Below are 15,126 nucleotides of genomic sequence, written 5' to 3' on the forward strand. Positions count from 1 at the left end.
TGAAGGTGTTGGGAAGGCTTCCTGGACAGAGAAAAAGTTACTTGGGTGATAAAAGGCCGGACAGGCACTCCAGACAGGGGAAGCAGTCACATATCCTGTAAGAGAATGGCTCGACCAAACATAACGTGCATGCTCTTCTTGTTCTCAAAAGTAATCCATCATCTTATCATTATACATTTTTGGTAGGTAGAATCTAAGTCTTATTTCATTGTATCTGCTGAGCCTAGCACAGTTCCTCCACATAGAAGAGGCTCAATACATGCTTGCTGAACTGATTTGAAATGAATGCTGTGATTTATCATTTATAGGCCAACTTTCTTTTTTTTTTATTTCTTTTTTTTTATTATTATTATACTTTAAGTTTTAGGGTACATGTGCACAATGTGCAGGTTAGTTACATATGTATACATGTGCCATGCTGGTGTGCTGCACCCATTAACTTGCCATTTAGCATGAGGTATATCTCCTAATGCTATCCCTCCCCCCTCCCCCCACCCCACAACAGTCCCCAGAGTGTGATGTTCCCCTTCCTGTGTCCATGTGTTCTCATTGTTCAATTCCCATCTATGAGTGAGAACATGCGGTGTTTGGTTTTTTGTCCTTGCGATAGTTTGCTGAGAATGATGATTTCCAATTTCATCCATGTCCCTACAAAGGACATGAACTCATCCTTTTTTATGGCTGCATAGTATTCCATGGTGTATATGTGCCACATTTTCTTAATCCAGTCTATCATTGTTGGACATTTCGGTTGGTTCCAAGTCTTTGCTATTGTGAATAGTGCCGCAGTAAACATACGTGTGCATGTGTCTTTATAGCAGAATGATTTATAGTCCTTTGGGTATATACCCAGTAATGGGATGGCTGGGTCAAATGGTATTTCTAGTTCTAGATTCCTGAGGAATTGCCACACTGACTGCCACAATGGTTGAACTAGTTTACAGTCCCACCAACAGTGTAAAAGTGTTCCTATTTCTCCACATCCTCTCCAGCACCTGTTGTTTCCTGACTTTTTAATGATGGCCATTCTAACTGGTGTGAGATGGTATCTCATTGTGGTTTTGATTTGCATTTCTCTGATGGCCAGTGATGATGAGCATTTTTTCATGTGTCTTTTGGCTGCATAAATGTCTTCTTTTGAGAAGTGTCTGTTGATATCCTTCGCCCACTTTTTGATGGGGTTGTTTGTTTTTTTTCTTGTAAATTTGTTTGAATTCATTGTAGATTCTGGATATTAGCCCTTTGTCAGATGAGTAGGTTGCGAAAATTTTCTCCCATTTTGTAGGTTGCCTGTTCACTCTGATGGCAGTTTCTTTTGCTGTGCAGAAGCTCTTGAGTTTAATTAGATCCCATTTGTCAATTTTGGCTTTTGTTGCCATTGCTTTTGGTGTTTTAGACATGAAGTCCTTGCCCATGCCTATGTCCTGAATGGCAATGCCTAGGTTTTCTTCTAGGGTTTTTATGGTTTTAGGTCTAACATTTAAGTCTTTAATCCATCTTGAATTAATTTTTGTATAAGGTGTAAGGAAGGGATCCAGTTTCAGCTTTCTACATATGGCTAGCCAGTTTTCCCAGCACCATTTATTAAATAGGGAATCCTTTCCCCATTGCTTGTTTTTCTCAGGTTTGTCAAAGATCAGATAGTTGTAGATATGCAGCATTATTTCTGAGGGCTCTGTTCTGTTCCATTGATCTATATCTCTGTTTTGGTACCAGTACCGTGCTGTTTTGGGTACTGTAGCCTTGTAGTATAGTTTGAAGTCAGGTAGCATGATGCCTCCAGCTTTGTTCTTTTGGCTTAGGATTGACTTGGCGATGCGGGCTCTTTTTTGGTTCCATATGAACTTTAAGGTAGTTTTTTCCAGTTCTGTGAAGAAAGTCATTGGTAGCTTGATGGGGATGGCATTGAATCTATAAATTACCTTGGGCAGTATGGCCATTTTCACAATACTGATTCTTCCTACCCATGAGCATGGAATGTTCTTCCATTTGTTTGTATCCTCTTTTATTTTGTTGAGCAGTGGTTTGTAGTTCTCCTTGAAGAGGTCTTTCACGTCCCTTGTAAGTTGGATTCCTAGGTATTTTATTCTCTTTGAAGCAATTGTGAATGGGAGTTCACTTATGATTTGGCTCTCTGTTTGCCTGTTATTGGTGTGTAAGAATGCTTGTGATTTTTGTACATTGATTTTGTATCCTGAGACTTTGCTGAAGTTGCTTATCAGCTTAAGGAGATTTGGGGCTGAGACAATGGGGTTTTCTAGATATACAATCATGTCATCTGCAAACAGGGACAATTTGACTTCCTCTTTTCCTAATTGAATACCCTTTATTTCCTTCTCCTGCCTAATTGCCCTAGCCAGAACTTCCAATACTATGTTGAATAGGAGTGGTGAGAGAGGGCATCCCTGTCTTGTGCCAGTTTTCAAAGGGAATTATAGGCCAACTTTCAAATGACCTAATTGTTAGGACATTTACATAGAGCTGGCATGGGACCCCAGAGTTATTTACTCCCTACACCATCCTAAACTTTTTCTTGTCTTGCAGCTTTTCCTTCTATCTCTTCCACTCTGGGCCCTGGGAGTGTCTGATGAATATACCCTGACTTGCTTTAGCCAGATTATCTATTTCCCTTCCTAACTCTCTGTGTTACCAAGAACTCCCCTTCCTAGCCCTGACCCCTTCTGGCCTGATATAATGTGGCAAAGCTAGAGATTGGTCTTGCTTTTAAGACCTTAATTGATCTCATGATGGCTGGGATAGCACAAAATAAGCTGGTCACTGCCTTAAGGCTGACTCAACAAAGGACACTGTCACAGAGATTGTATAGATGAGGTCTCCTGTACTGTAATCATAGCTGACATTTGTTGAGTGGTGCTTCCCATGTGCTAGGCACTGTTTTGTGTGTTTATATATATTAACCCATTTAATCTCAACAATACTGTGGGTTAGGTACTATTATCATCCCTGTTTTACAGATGAGACTTCTGAGGCACAGAAACATTAAGTAACTTGCCCAAGGCCCTATACCTAATAAAGATAGGGCTGGGATTTAAGACTAGATTCTGGTTCCAGAGCCTGTACACTTATAATACCATATCCAAACTTTCTCTTCTATCCCCATAAACCATGCTCATCCCATAGTCACCAACAAAGAAGGCAGAGAGCTGGCTCCTCATGGTGCAGTGTTTTTTGTTTTGTTTTGAGACGGAGTCTCACTCTGTTGCCCAGGCTGGAGTGCAGTGGCGTGATCTCTGCTCACTGCAACCCCTGCCTCCTGGGTTCAAGCGATTCTTCTGCCTCAGCCTCCCAAGTAACTGGAACTAGAGGCGCGCGCCACCACGCCCAGCTAATTTTTGTATTTTTAGTAGAGATGGGGTTTTACCATATTGGTCAGGCTGGTCTCAAACTCCTGACCTCGTGATCCACCCACCTTGGCCTCCCAAAGTGCTGGGATTACAGGCGTGAGCTACCGCACCCGGCCCCTTGGTGCAGTGTTCTTAGATGTGTAGGTATATGTTGGTCAGGGAAGTCTAAAGGTATCTGTCACCTGGGTCATGGTAAGCCCTATTTCAGTATTTCCATGTTGATTCTGACAGAATGAACAATCGTTCCAATTAAGTCTTTTTAACTGAGTCAAGTAAGCCTTTCTAATTATTCTTTTTACCAGTGCCCACCATTATTAAATCTGATAATGATGCCTTAAAGAACCTAAGCTACCCATTTCACGTGTTATATAGGGGAAATCAAACACTTGCCACCTTTCTCTTATCTAGCCCCCCAGTTGGAGTGGCTTAGTCAGTCAAGCAAGACCATCTCAGAGATTGTCTTTGAGATGGGTATTCCATGACCTAAAGATGTGAGTAGTCGAACAGATGCAGGCATCACATTAACAATAGTAGTCAGCCAGGCACATGCTTCCCATGCGCTAGATACTGTTTTGTGTGCTTATATATATTAACCCATTTAATCTTAACTCATCTAATTAACCCATTTAATCTAATATTAACCCATTAATAGATGTCATATGCCTGTTTAATCTGCCAAGAACAAAGCCAAGGGCATTTCTTTCATATTCTTACTCCTTCATTCAATCATTTGCCCATTTGTCCAGGCTTATTGAGTGTTTGCTGTAGGTAAGCCAGGCAGAATTCTAGGTTTTGGTGATCCCGTGGTGAACAAGCCACAGTTGCAGCCCTCCTAGAGCTTCTATTCTACTGGGGCAGGAGACAATCAATTAAAAAAAAAAAAAAAAGAATAAGCAGGAGAGTGATGAGTGTAGTCAAGGAAGGTGTTTCTGAGGAGGTGACCTTTAAGCAAGAACTTGTGTGAAGCGGAGAAAATGATCTTTATGTTTGCATTCATCTGCTCCTTCATTCAGCAGACAGTACAGTTTAACAGACAACACAGTGAGCGGCCTGTCTGCATCCATCACTGTGTTTGGTGGTTGTTGTGGGGAATGTTGGTGGTCCGGGGTGAGGGCTGGGCTGCATGCAGTGGCTAACCACATATGCACTCGGGGAAGCCATGTTTATTCTTACATGAGCAGGAGTGTATACCAGCAGCATGGGGTGCAGGTATAGGAAGACGCTAGGAAGCATAATCCAGAATAGTAGAGTTTGGGGTTCCCCCCACTTTTTGATCTTAAAAAAAATCTTACTAAGAAGAGTCATATGACAAAGTATTCTCCTGAAACAGATGTATGAGAGAAACTTCCCTGAAAGCCCTTAAGTGTAGCACTTCATTAGAACAAACTGATAATCTCAATAAGAAAAATGTCAGATTCCAACAAATGAGAAGCTATTTTATGTTCTTTTCAGAATACGATATTTTTAATAATGTAAAAAATGAGTATTTCTGACATTCTTAAGTGTTTGCAGGCTTTGTGCACATGTTAAGTGGAAAAAATTATTATTGTCCTCAGTATATAAGGGTTTGATTTACAAAGGGACTACCATAGAAAATCTATTATAATATTTTATAGCCATACTACTACAGTAATCCTAATAACCCACATCTATACTGTACAACAAGTTTAGAGTGGTACAATGGTCCTATGTAAGTGATCTAATTCTCACCACAACCCTGTGAAGTAGGTAATGGCTGGGTTGATGTTATCATTCTTAGTAATAGTCATAGTGGTCATGGTGTTACCATCATCTGCATTTTACGGTTGAGGAAACTGACATTTAAGAACATAAGAAGTTTGCCCAGAATCTGTAAATTAAAATTCCCAAAGAGCAAACATAATTTTAAATTCTGATATTGTGGCCTAATTAAATCTGATATTCAAGAATAACAAATCTAATTGAGCATTTGTAAACCCATTTCCTTCTCATCTGTTATTGTCAGGGGTGGGAGGTAGGCAGCAGTTAAGAAAATGTGGTTAATATTTCCAAACAGTGCAATATTTTCCATTCTTCTTAGAATTTTGTCTTCCTTTTGAAGGTCAATTTATTCTCTTTTTTATTTTCTTTTGGTCGTTACAGTAATTGATTTTATGGTACATGAAATGTTGGTGAAAAATGCTTAAAGGGTGGGAATTTCCTTGGAGCCAACTTTTTTCTCTTTGGGGACTTATTTGATTGTTCTTTCAATAAGAATTTATTGTATGCCAGGAACTGCACTAGGTCCTGTCTCCGCTGCATTCACATTTGTTTTGTGGGTAAGAGTCTTACCTTGTGACTGATGTCTGGTTGTGTCTGTCCTCTCAGGTGGGGTGACCGCTCTCTGTTGGGACCCAGTCCAGCGGGTGTTGTTCTCAGGCAGTTCAGATCACTCTGTCATCATGTGGGACATCGGTGGGAGAAAAGGAACAGCCATCGAGCTCCAAGGACACAAGTAAGGTTGCTGGTGCTTTCATAAAGACTCTGAGAAAAGATTCTCAGCTGACAGCTAGAACAAAGGAGTGCAGCCCAGTCTCTATGGCAGGATCTTAGCATGGGAAGGAACATGGCGGGAACACAAATACTGGCCACTTTGATTTATAACTGTGTAAAACTGTTTATATACTTATACCCCATTTTATTCCACAGAGCATCTGAGAGTGCTTACAAAAACCATAAAATAAAGTAATGGCAGCGAATAAATAAAAGGTAAAAATTAGAACTGGGAAGAATATAACAGTAAAAATTTGAGAGTGAGGAAAAAAAAGAGCTTAAAAATACAAGCTGTGAAGGCTTACAAAATTTATATAATTGAGTTGAAATGTGGCTTCAAGCTCCTTGGCAGCATACAGAAAAGAGGAGAGGTAAGATCCTTCACAGTACATTTTGTACTTGACCAAATATTTATTGAGTACTTGCCTTGATTCATGTCAGGCTCTTCTTCCTTAAAGGATAGATTTTAGGGGGCTGAGAGGAAGTACAGAGAAAGCCTTGCATTTCCTTGGAGCAGTTCTCAAACTTTGGTGGGTACAGAGAATCTCTAAGGAATTTGTGAAAAGATGCCCGGTCCCTGTCTGCTAAGATTCTGGTTGCCGTCCGGAGCGGTGTAGATCTGTGTTTTGACAAGCTTCCCAGGCAACTCCCCACTGGTGACCCTCAGCCCACACCCTGAGACGCCTTGCTGTCCCTGGGGGCAAAGCCTAATCTTTTTGCATAAAAGAATGTTAGATCTGCTTTACAAATCTAGTGCTCATCTGAATTGCTTTTTACTTGTAAAGTTTTCAAAACGATATTGAGCAACCCTTGACAGCCATAAACAAATGTTTGTAATGCTTCTATGAACTAACCGGTTTTAAGCAACATTAGCTTTTCCTGTAAATCTGCTTGGAAATCCTAGTTTCAAAATATTCTCCTAAATAGTTAAATCTAGTTTGGAATTGTTGGACATAAACTAATTAAATTTTGGAGGGCCCATGTATAAATACTTGTTTTAGTTTTAGAATTTAGTGTTAGAGAAGTAGCTACTAAGCCCTTCTTTCTCATGTTGGAGAACAGAACAGCTGTCTGGGGTCACTCCTGGCTTGTGGGGCCACTCAGACCTTGTCATCAGTTCATTAGAGGAATCATTCCCTTACATTTATCTTTATGACAAGGGAACACACATCCAGGTCCTGTAGAAGGAGTTCACATCATCCATGTAAGAGAAGAAAAAAGGTAGCCAGGTGCATTGGCTCACACCTGTAATCCCAGCTCTTTGGGAGGCCGAGGCGGGTGGATCACAAGGTCAAGAGTTTGAGACCAGCCTGGCCAACATGGTGAAACCCCGTTTCTACTAAGAAAACAAAAAGTAGCCGGGCATAGTGGCGCATACCTGTAATCCCAGCTACTCAGGAGGCTGAGGCAGGACAATCACTTGAACCCGGGAGGTAGAGGTTGCGGTGAGCCGAGATCACACCATTGCACTCCAGCCTGGGCAACAGAGCAAGACTCCATCTCAAAAAAAAAAAAAAAGCCAAAGCACAGTTGTGTTTAATAACAATATTATCATCTAATCTGCCAGGTAATTCCTGCCAACTTGGACTCTCTCAGAGAAGTGAAATGCAGGTTTTGAATGAAGATGACTAATATTTACTGGACTCATTCAGTTTCACTCCTAACTAGTTTTATTTGTACACAGTGGTTAATAAAGACTGGAAGCACTCTTGCACAGTTTCATGCACCAGATGCTGAACTGCAGCAGTGCTTAACACCAGCATCACTGTGTGCAAAGGGCCCTTGACCTCAATGGAAAATGTGGTTCTGGGAAACTTACGCCTACAGTTTGTTAAGAAAGGAAAAGCTGTAAAGTTTAGATAAGTCTCTCAGTTCTAGAAAAATAAAACTTTAAGAAATAGGTCTTCCAGTTTCTAAGTACAAACTTGTCCTTTTAGAAAATGGAATAGACCCTGCTTGGAGTCCATGTTGATAGAATCATGCCCTTAGAACTTGCACAGGTAAGCAGGCAGGCTGCTGAGATCAGGAGCCATCAGGCAGAAGTGGCTTTACACAGGATGAAGGGCAGAAGGCCTTTGCCTGGTGCTTTATTTAATTCAAGCTTAGTAATACATAAAGTGAGCTCTATGAGGGACTCCTCGTCATCAGATTTTAACCCTGGGGAGGGGTTGCTCTGGTATCACAGAGCCAGGTCCTCCAAAATTTAATTTAAACTTCCTCAGCATCAGTCAGTGTCACTCTGTTAGAGTGGGTCTGAATGCCAGGGTGGGGATACAGAAGCCCCTGGAGCCGCCAGAAGTAGAGAGATGGCATGGAAAGAAGGTTTCGGGATCATCTGGCAGAAAAGGAGACCACTTTCAGGCAGGCAGGGAACAACTTTCGCAGCCGCCATTCCTTTACCCTGTGAAAGTCAGCTGCTGGCATTCAGTGATTCTTGTATTTGAGTACACCTAATATTTTGTGAAAGAGCTTTCAAAACACACAGACTCCGTTTAATCTTGCAATAACACTATAAAAGAAAGAGCTCAGATATCATTTTTAGAAGAGAATATTGAGGTATTCAATATTAATATTCAATATTAAGACCCCAGCTGGTAGCTTAGGTCTCTGAACCTTAATTGAGTCCAGCAGGGAGCTGCTTAGCACCTTTCGTATACCCAGCCCTCAGTAAGGCACTGGGGATACTAAAGTGAACATTTATTGACTAACACATGGTCCCCGACATGCCTGGTGATGTGTACTGATGCTTAGGCCTCAAGGCTGCCCTTTGCTTTCCTACAGTTCCTGGTTAAAGTGACTGATGGTGGCCAGAGTTCCAAATTAGGGGCATAATTGGTGAGCCTGGAAACCGGGGAGAGCAGACTGGCCTCCCCAGGATAGGGAGACTGCCTTTCCTTGGTATGGAAATGTCCAGCCATTCTGTTGAGCGACAGCTGCACATGTCTTCTGTTCTGAGTTCCACAGCTTCTTACCATCCTTCAGCAACAGAAAATGTGACATTTTTATAACTAGCTTGATTTGGTGTGTAAAAGTCCCATAAAGCAGAGAAAGCTTTAGCACCAAAGAAAGTGATTGATGACAGTGAAACTGTTTCCAAGTCCAAGGGAAAAAAAGCTAAAAAAGTATTCTTTTATACAATATTATCTGCATTGGAAGCATTCTGGTGTATTTATTCCCTGTAGCAAGTGGATCGTGATTGTGTGCTGTGCTAGCTCTGTGGGAGGAAGGGCAAAAAAAAAAAGGTTCCAGATTCCGGGACCAGTTATGTTTGCAAGCATCAGTTACTAGTTGGATGGTTATTACTGAAACATAAACCTGGACACTTATTGTCCCATGCCTACCTTGTCATAGCTAATAACGGTACTTGGTCTTTTTAGAACCCTTTTAAATTCTTACATAATACTGTCATTTCATGACCAACTTCATGCCCGTAATTTTTCTTTCTAGTGGTGTTTTCCTATCCTTCTAAGACTTGATGGTGATTTAATATAACCTGACTTAAAGCACCAGTAAACATCTTTGCTATTCCTCATGTTGGAACCCTCCACCAAGACTGGATTCAGCAGCTTATGTGAGGCTAGGTCACAGCCATGACCCTTGGCACTTCCAGTCTGTGTATTTGCTTTCTCCTTCCAAAATCCAAGCTCTTGATTTCTCTCTTACTACTCTTACCACGCATGAGAATTTTGTTGTAAGAGTCCTCAAAGCCTTTTGGTAAAGAAATAGGCCACTCGTAAATAAATATATATTGAGAGAATTTGTGCTTTTCCCCTTGTATCACGTAAATTGCATTGAAAGTTATAAAAGGAGTAGAATTCTTGCATTCAGCTTCTGGGTTAGAGGACAGGAGGACAAGGATCAGTACAAATGACAGCTTTCTTTCTGCTCAAATCTGTGAGATTTAAGAGCATTTCCCACTGTGGTGCTAGGGAACTGTTAGGATAGAGGGGAAGAGATGTCTTTTTTATTTCTAACTATTTAGCTAAACACATAATAGATCAAAATATCAGCTATGAGAGTTGTCATAGAAGGTAGAATCTTCTCAAAGACAGAAGGGCTGGAAAATGTGGTCATTAGTGTGCAGGCCTCTGAGTCAGGTCAAACTATATTTGAGCTGGCCCTTCTGCCAATGGCCTGCAGCCTCAGGCGAGGCACTGCACCTTTCTGATCTTCAGTTTTCTCATCTCTAAAATAAGGACAAAATTGGAAGGAAAAACCCTCACAAAGTTGTCAAAAAATATAAATGATGTAATGCATATAAAATAATCAGCCCAGGAGTACAGGCCTGTTAAGTGGCAGTTGTTAAGATTACTCTTGTTAATAAAAAATTCCAAGTCAAAAATCCTGCCTTGGGATCTGACTACTGTTTCTCTCTGTAGAATTTCCTATGGAAATATTAACATATATTCATAACTCAGTCAACACATGTTTACTGAACTCCAGCTACATACCAGACTTTGTGTTAGGTACTCAGGACACAAAAGTGAGTTAGGAAATAGCCCTGCCTTTGTGGAGACGTGCAAGAAGTATGAAAATAGGCAAAGGTGGCACCGTTCACCAGTTTTACTGGAAAGTGGGAGGCCTCAGTGCGGGGGTCACTCTTGGTTTGGATGTTAGATGAAGAGATTCTCATAGTTCTCAGGATTAGGAGGTTACCCAGAACAGAGAATGGCATGAACTAAAATACAGTGGGTTTAGGAAATACAAGTGGACAGAGGTCGAGAGCCTAATCTGAACCTCCATCCTGCCACCAAACAGTAGAACATCGCTGGTGCTCAAACCAGTGCCCCCAGACGGGGGTCCCTGAGTTCAGGTTTAGCCTGGCAGTGGGCCAAGGATCCCTGAGGAAGCAGATCGGTTTTAGGGTGCTTTGACTTGGGATGACCCTACATATTATTGTCTGGGAGACCTCACTTGTGTGGATTGCTCACAGCCTTCTCTGGTCCTTGGAGCTTGGAAAACTTATGCATATAGGAGAGTGAGATCTCTGGTAGTAGAAGCATAATTAATTAGATGCCCACTAAATAACCTAAACTTTTCATCAAAGAAATGAACAATGCTGTACATTTGAGTTCCCCTTACTCTTGAGGGATGAAGAAAGGCTTAAGTTGACTGTTGGGCAGATGTTAGCTTGTGTCTGAGATCTGTTTCTCTAAAAAGGATAAGGCCTTCTCTACCCTCTCCCTTAATCATCAGACACAGGACTGGCTTCATGGGCATGTGACATGTGCAGTCACACAAGGCCCCATTCTTAGAAGGGCCTCACACTTGGTTTAATGAGCTGCTGCCACCATCTTGTAATTCTTAATCAAGTTTTTTAAAAGGACTCTGTATTTTCATTTTGCACTAGTCCCTCCAATTATGTTTGGACCTGAGAGACATATGTTGCTGCTAGGACTGGTGAGAAAGGAAATGAGGCCATCCCACTAACTGTAGTATTTATAGATGGCAGATCCTGGTGGTTGTGAAAAGTGGGGGCTTTGTGTACTTGTAAGAAGAGCATTTGCAGTGTAGTACATACATGGTAACACTCATCCATGAAATAATGACCAGTTTGAAATGCTTTCTAGTATAAATGCTACAGTGATGTCAGCTGAAACATGAATGTTAAAAGGTATCTTTTCATTCTTCGTAACCCCTAACCTGTAAACCTGGGATGTTCCCTCACCTAGCTTTTAACTGAAAGATGGTTATATTTTGAATCCCTAAATCAAGAAGTCCCAGAGCAGCTTTATTATCAAACTTGGAATCCAGCATTCATCACTGTGTTTCACTCTTCTATGTTGGAATATTAACAGCACTGGAGTCCCATAAATTATGTATTTGTTGCTGAATGTTGCTGCCAGCTATGAGTGGCAAAGCAGTTCCTTATGTAGCTTACTTTGGTTTTACAAGATCATTGATGTATATCAAGATGCCTCAACAAATGAAATGTAGTTCAAATCATAGAGTTACGAGTCTATGCAACTAGATAGATTTTTCTTGCCCTTGAGTGTCACAGTGGTGGCACTCTATACTTTAAAAAGTGTGAAATAACAACCAGGAGAGAGAGGGAAAACCCAATTGGCTTTTTAAAAAATGAATACATGTCAAAGATTTTATATTAGGCATTAATTAATAATTAATTAACTGGCGAACTAAGTGGTTACTACAGTCCAAAGGAAAATCCAAAGAGTAGACACATACATAGGCAATGGAGAATGTGAAAATGAATTTGTTAGCAGACGCACAGCTGGCTCCTCCCATGGGCAGGGTGGGGTGTGGGATTAGGTGTGTCTTCACTGGACAAGATTTGTTTGCAATAATATCAGTATTCTTTATAGAGTTGTAAATAGATTAGTAAAAATACTAAAAGGTGTAGTCCCCTGTAGAATCAGATAGCCCAGAAGAGTGTGCTAGACAACACTTGAAGTTCCGCTGAAAAGATACCCAGTGATCACTTTTTGCCCATTTCAGATCTTTCTCAGTTTACCTGACTGTGCTTCCCCCCTCCTCCCCTGTGATCATAATAATCTCAATGATTATCCTTCATCAAAAAAAAAAAAAAAAAAAAAACCAGGCTGGTCTCATGAGGTTAGTCCTGATTATTTATATTGGTACATTAAAGAGTGTTAATTAACCATATAGGCCACTCGGATTTGTTTTGCATATCCAGAGCCACACAGTATTCAACAATTTTGTGTTAAGCCCACAAAATTCACTTCTACCTGGAAGTTTTTGTGAAGAATCTTGCACTGGACTTTTCTTTTTCTTTTTCTTTTTCTTTTGAGACAGAGTCTCACTCTGTCCCCCAGGCTGGAGTGCAATGGTGTGATCTTGGCTCGCTGCAATCTCCACCTCCAGGTTCAAGCTATTCTCCTGCCTCAGCTTCCCAAGTAGCTGGGATTACAGGCATGCGCCACCATGCCCAGCTAATTTTTCTATTTTTAGTAGAGACAGGGTTTCTCCACATTAGCCAGGTTGGTCTTGAACTCCCAAAGTGCTGAGATTACAGGCGTGAGCCACTGCTGAACTGGACTTTTCAAAACCTCTAAAATTTGCCATACCAAGGCTAGAAAACCAAGCCCAAGAAACTCTACTATATTTCACCTACAGTATTTGCAACAACAGTTGAATTCCTCAAAGTTTCCACCATTTGCTAGGTTCTTGGCCTGGTACCTTCCTTACCAGCTGTAAGGCCAGGACCCTGTAAATCAGGTACCAGGCCAGTTTTCCTGGGAAGGCTTTGTAAGTTGGCTCTATGAGTTCTTAAAGTGGCTAGTCATATCTGATTCAATGAGCATCATTCTCACACATGACACTCCAGGTTATACAGTTGATTTGCCCAGTTATATCTTGCAGATAGATTCTCACTGAATCGATGCAAATAACTATGTTTCCATGAAAATTAAGGAATCTCTGTAATAGTTTTCTTAAATTCTGGGCAATCAGTGAGAATTGGGTATCATTTCTTAAATGTTTTGATTTAACTTATAATAACAGAGTTTACGAAATTGTGGGTTAGAGATAGCTTTAAAATAGAGAAAAGGCATCCTCATATATCCAGAAAATAGAACATTAAAACAACATCAACAGTATTCCAGACAAATAACCACAATAAAATTTCCCTCTTCTGTTCATTCAGTTCTATGAATGAACTGTAATTAATTCTTGTTCTGATGGTTCTTGGTTTAGCAGTTCACATTCAAGAAGCCATCTGCATCCAGACTAAAAAGGGTCCAGAAATCCAAGGAAATCCTGACTCAATCCGCTGGCACAGCTTAAAAATTATCTAAGCAATGTCAGCTCAGCGGCCTGTGCCAAAGAGTCTGTTCTTTGAAATATCAATATTTTAAAATACTTAGTACAAATAGTTCTTTTCCATGAAACTCTGAGGCTGTCCTTTATTGAAGTCACAAACTCTATAGCAGAGCCTTCAGGCAAGGATCAGAATAATACAGAAATTATCTACAGATTATAGAGATTTTGTAACTTAAGGGTTAATTTGTAATTGTGACCAATGATATCAGAATGAGGGAAAGTAAAATTCCCCATTGGGATATGCTATATAACTCTTTCCTAAGAATTGTGATCAGTATTTCCCCAAGGGTAAAAACATATTATAGACAATAACGACATCAGGAAATCTCCACAGTCTTCCAATAAAACGTGTAATTTCTGAAATACTAATAAAATTTTTTACCTACTGACTTAACCTAGAGCAGGCTGAGGATCTCTTCTGATCTGACAATTATTCCCATTTACTCTTAACATAGTAACACATCAAACAAATGCAATTATTTATAGCATTTCTTTTTAAAATTTTTTTTCCTTTTTCAGACAAGGTCTTGCTCTGTCACCCAGGCTAGAGTGCAGTGGTATGATCACAGCTCACTGCAGCCTCAACCTTTCAGACTCAAGTGATCCTCTGATCTCAGCCTCCCTAGTAGCTGGGACTACAGTCATGTACCACCACATCTGACTGAGTTTTTAATTTTTGTAGAGACAGGGTCTCACCGTGCTGCCCAGGCTGGTCTCAAACTTCTTGGCTCAAGCAGTCCTTCTGCCTCAGCCTCCCAAAGTGCTGGAATTACAGGCATGAGCCACTGCACCTCACCACATTTCTCTTTTTGTAAGATGAGGGAACAAGTCTTTATGATTTTCTAGGACCTCTCTGGGAAATCTTAGGCATAAAACACATCCTAAAAATTTTATTTTTTCAAAACAGAGGTTCAGTTTGGAAAGGCAAAAACAGAGTTGTATACAGTAAGACCTTCTTCTTCAAAGGGTTTCCTTGTCCTTTGTTCCCTGCTTTCAAGGCCAGACTCCCTTACTCTCTGTGTTCCCTTGCCCTGGGAAACAACCTTCCTCTAGTCTTTATCTATAAAGCCCACATTCCACATCTGCTACTCACTCTGTAAATCACCCCTCCCATCACAATGCCCCCTCCCCCCACTGCCAAAACTGTTTTCCCACCAGTGTAACCACATCCCTGGTTGGTTAGCCAACCGTGTTCAGCTTAGATTGTGCAGTCCAACTCTAGGCAGTGGGGACTGGACACAGCAGTAGGAGCCAGTGCGTTAGTGATAAAGCTGCTGCTTTCCTTTGTTCGGTGTGCTCTTGTGGTGACCAGACTAATGAGCAGCACCCTTCTGCAGAAGTAAACTTTGCCTTGCTGAGAAATCAACTATCGGAGTGTTCATTTCATTTGTGACTTCGAGCTTTATTTCTAACAAGAGTTGTCAAGGAAATTTTAAGTAGGGTAAGACAG

At 40.9% G+C, this 15,126-nt stretch overlaps 1 protein-coding gene across 4 annotated transcripts in view; it reads left to right on the forward strand.

Moving 5' to 3' along the window:
• The window catches only part of WDFY2 (WD repeat and FYVE domain containing 2), a 183,021-nt gene that overhangs the window by 149,519 nt on the left and 18,376 nt on the right, over nt 1-15,126 (forward strand). For all 4 annotated transcript variants that reach the window (XM_054446331.2, XM_054446335.2, XM_063650896.1 and 1 more), the window contains one exon: nt 5,712-5,838. In XM_054446331.2, coding sequence (XP_054302306.1) covers nt 5,712-5,838 — 127 coding nt within the window. The remainder of the gene's footprint in view (nt 1-5,711; nt 5,839-15,126) is intronic.

This window comes from Pongo pygmaeus, chromosome 14 (genome assembly GCF_028885625.2).
Source record: "Pongo pygmaeus isolate AG05252 chromosome 14, NHGRI_mPonPyg2-v2.0_pri, whole genome shotgun sequence".
Taxonomy (NCBI): domain Eukaryota; kingdom Metazoa; phylum Chordata; class Mammalia; order Primates; family Hominidae; genus Pongo; species Pongo pygmaeus.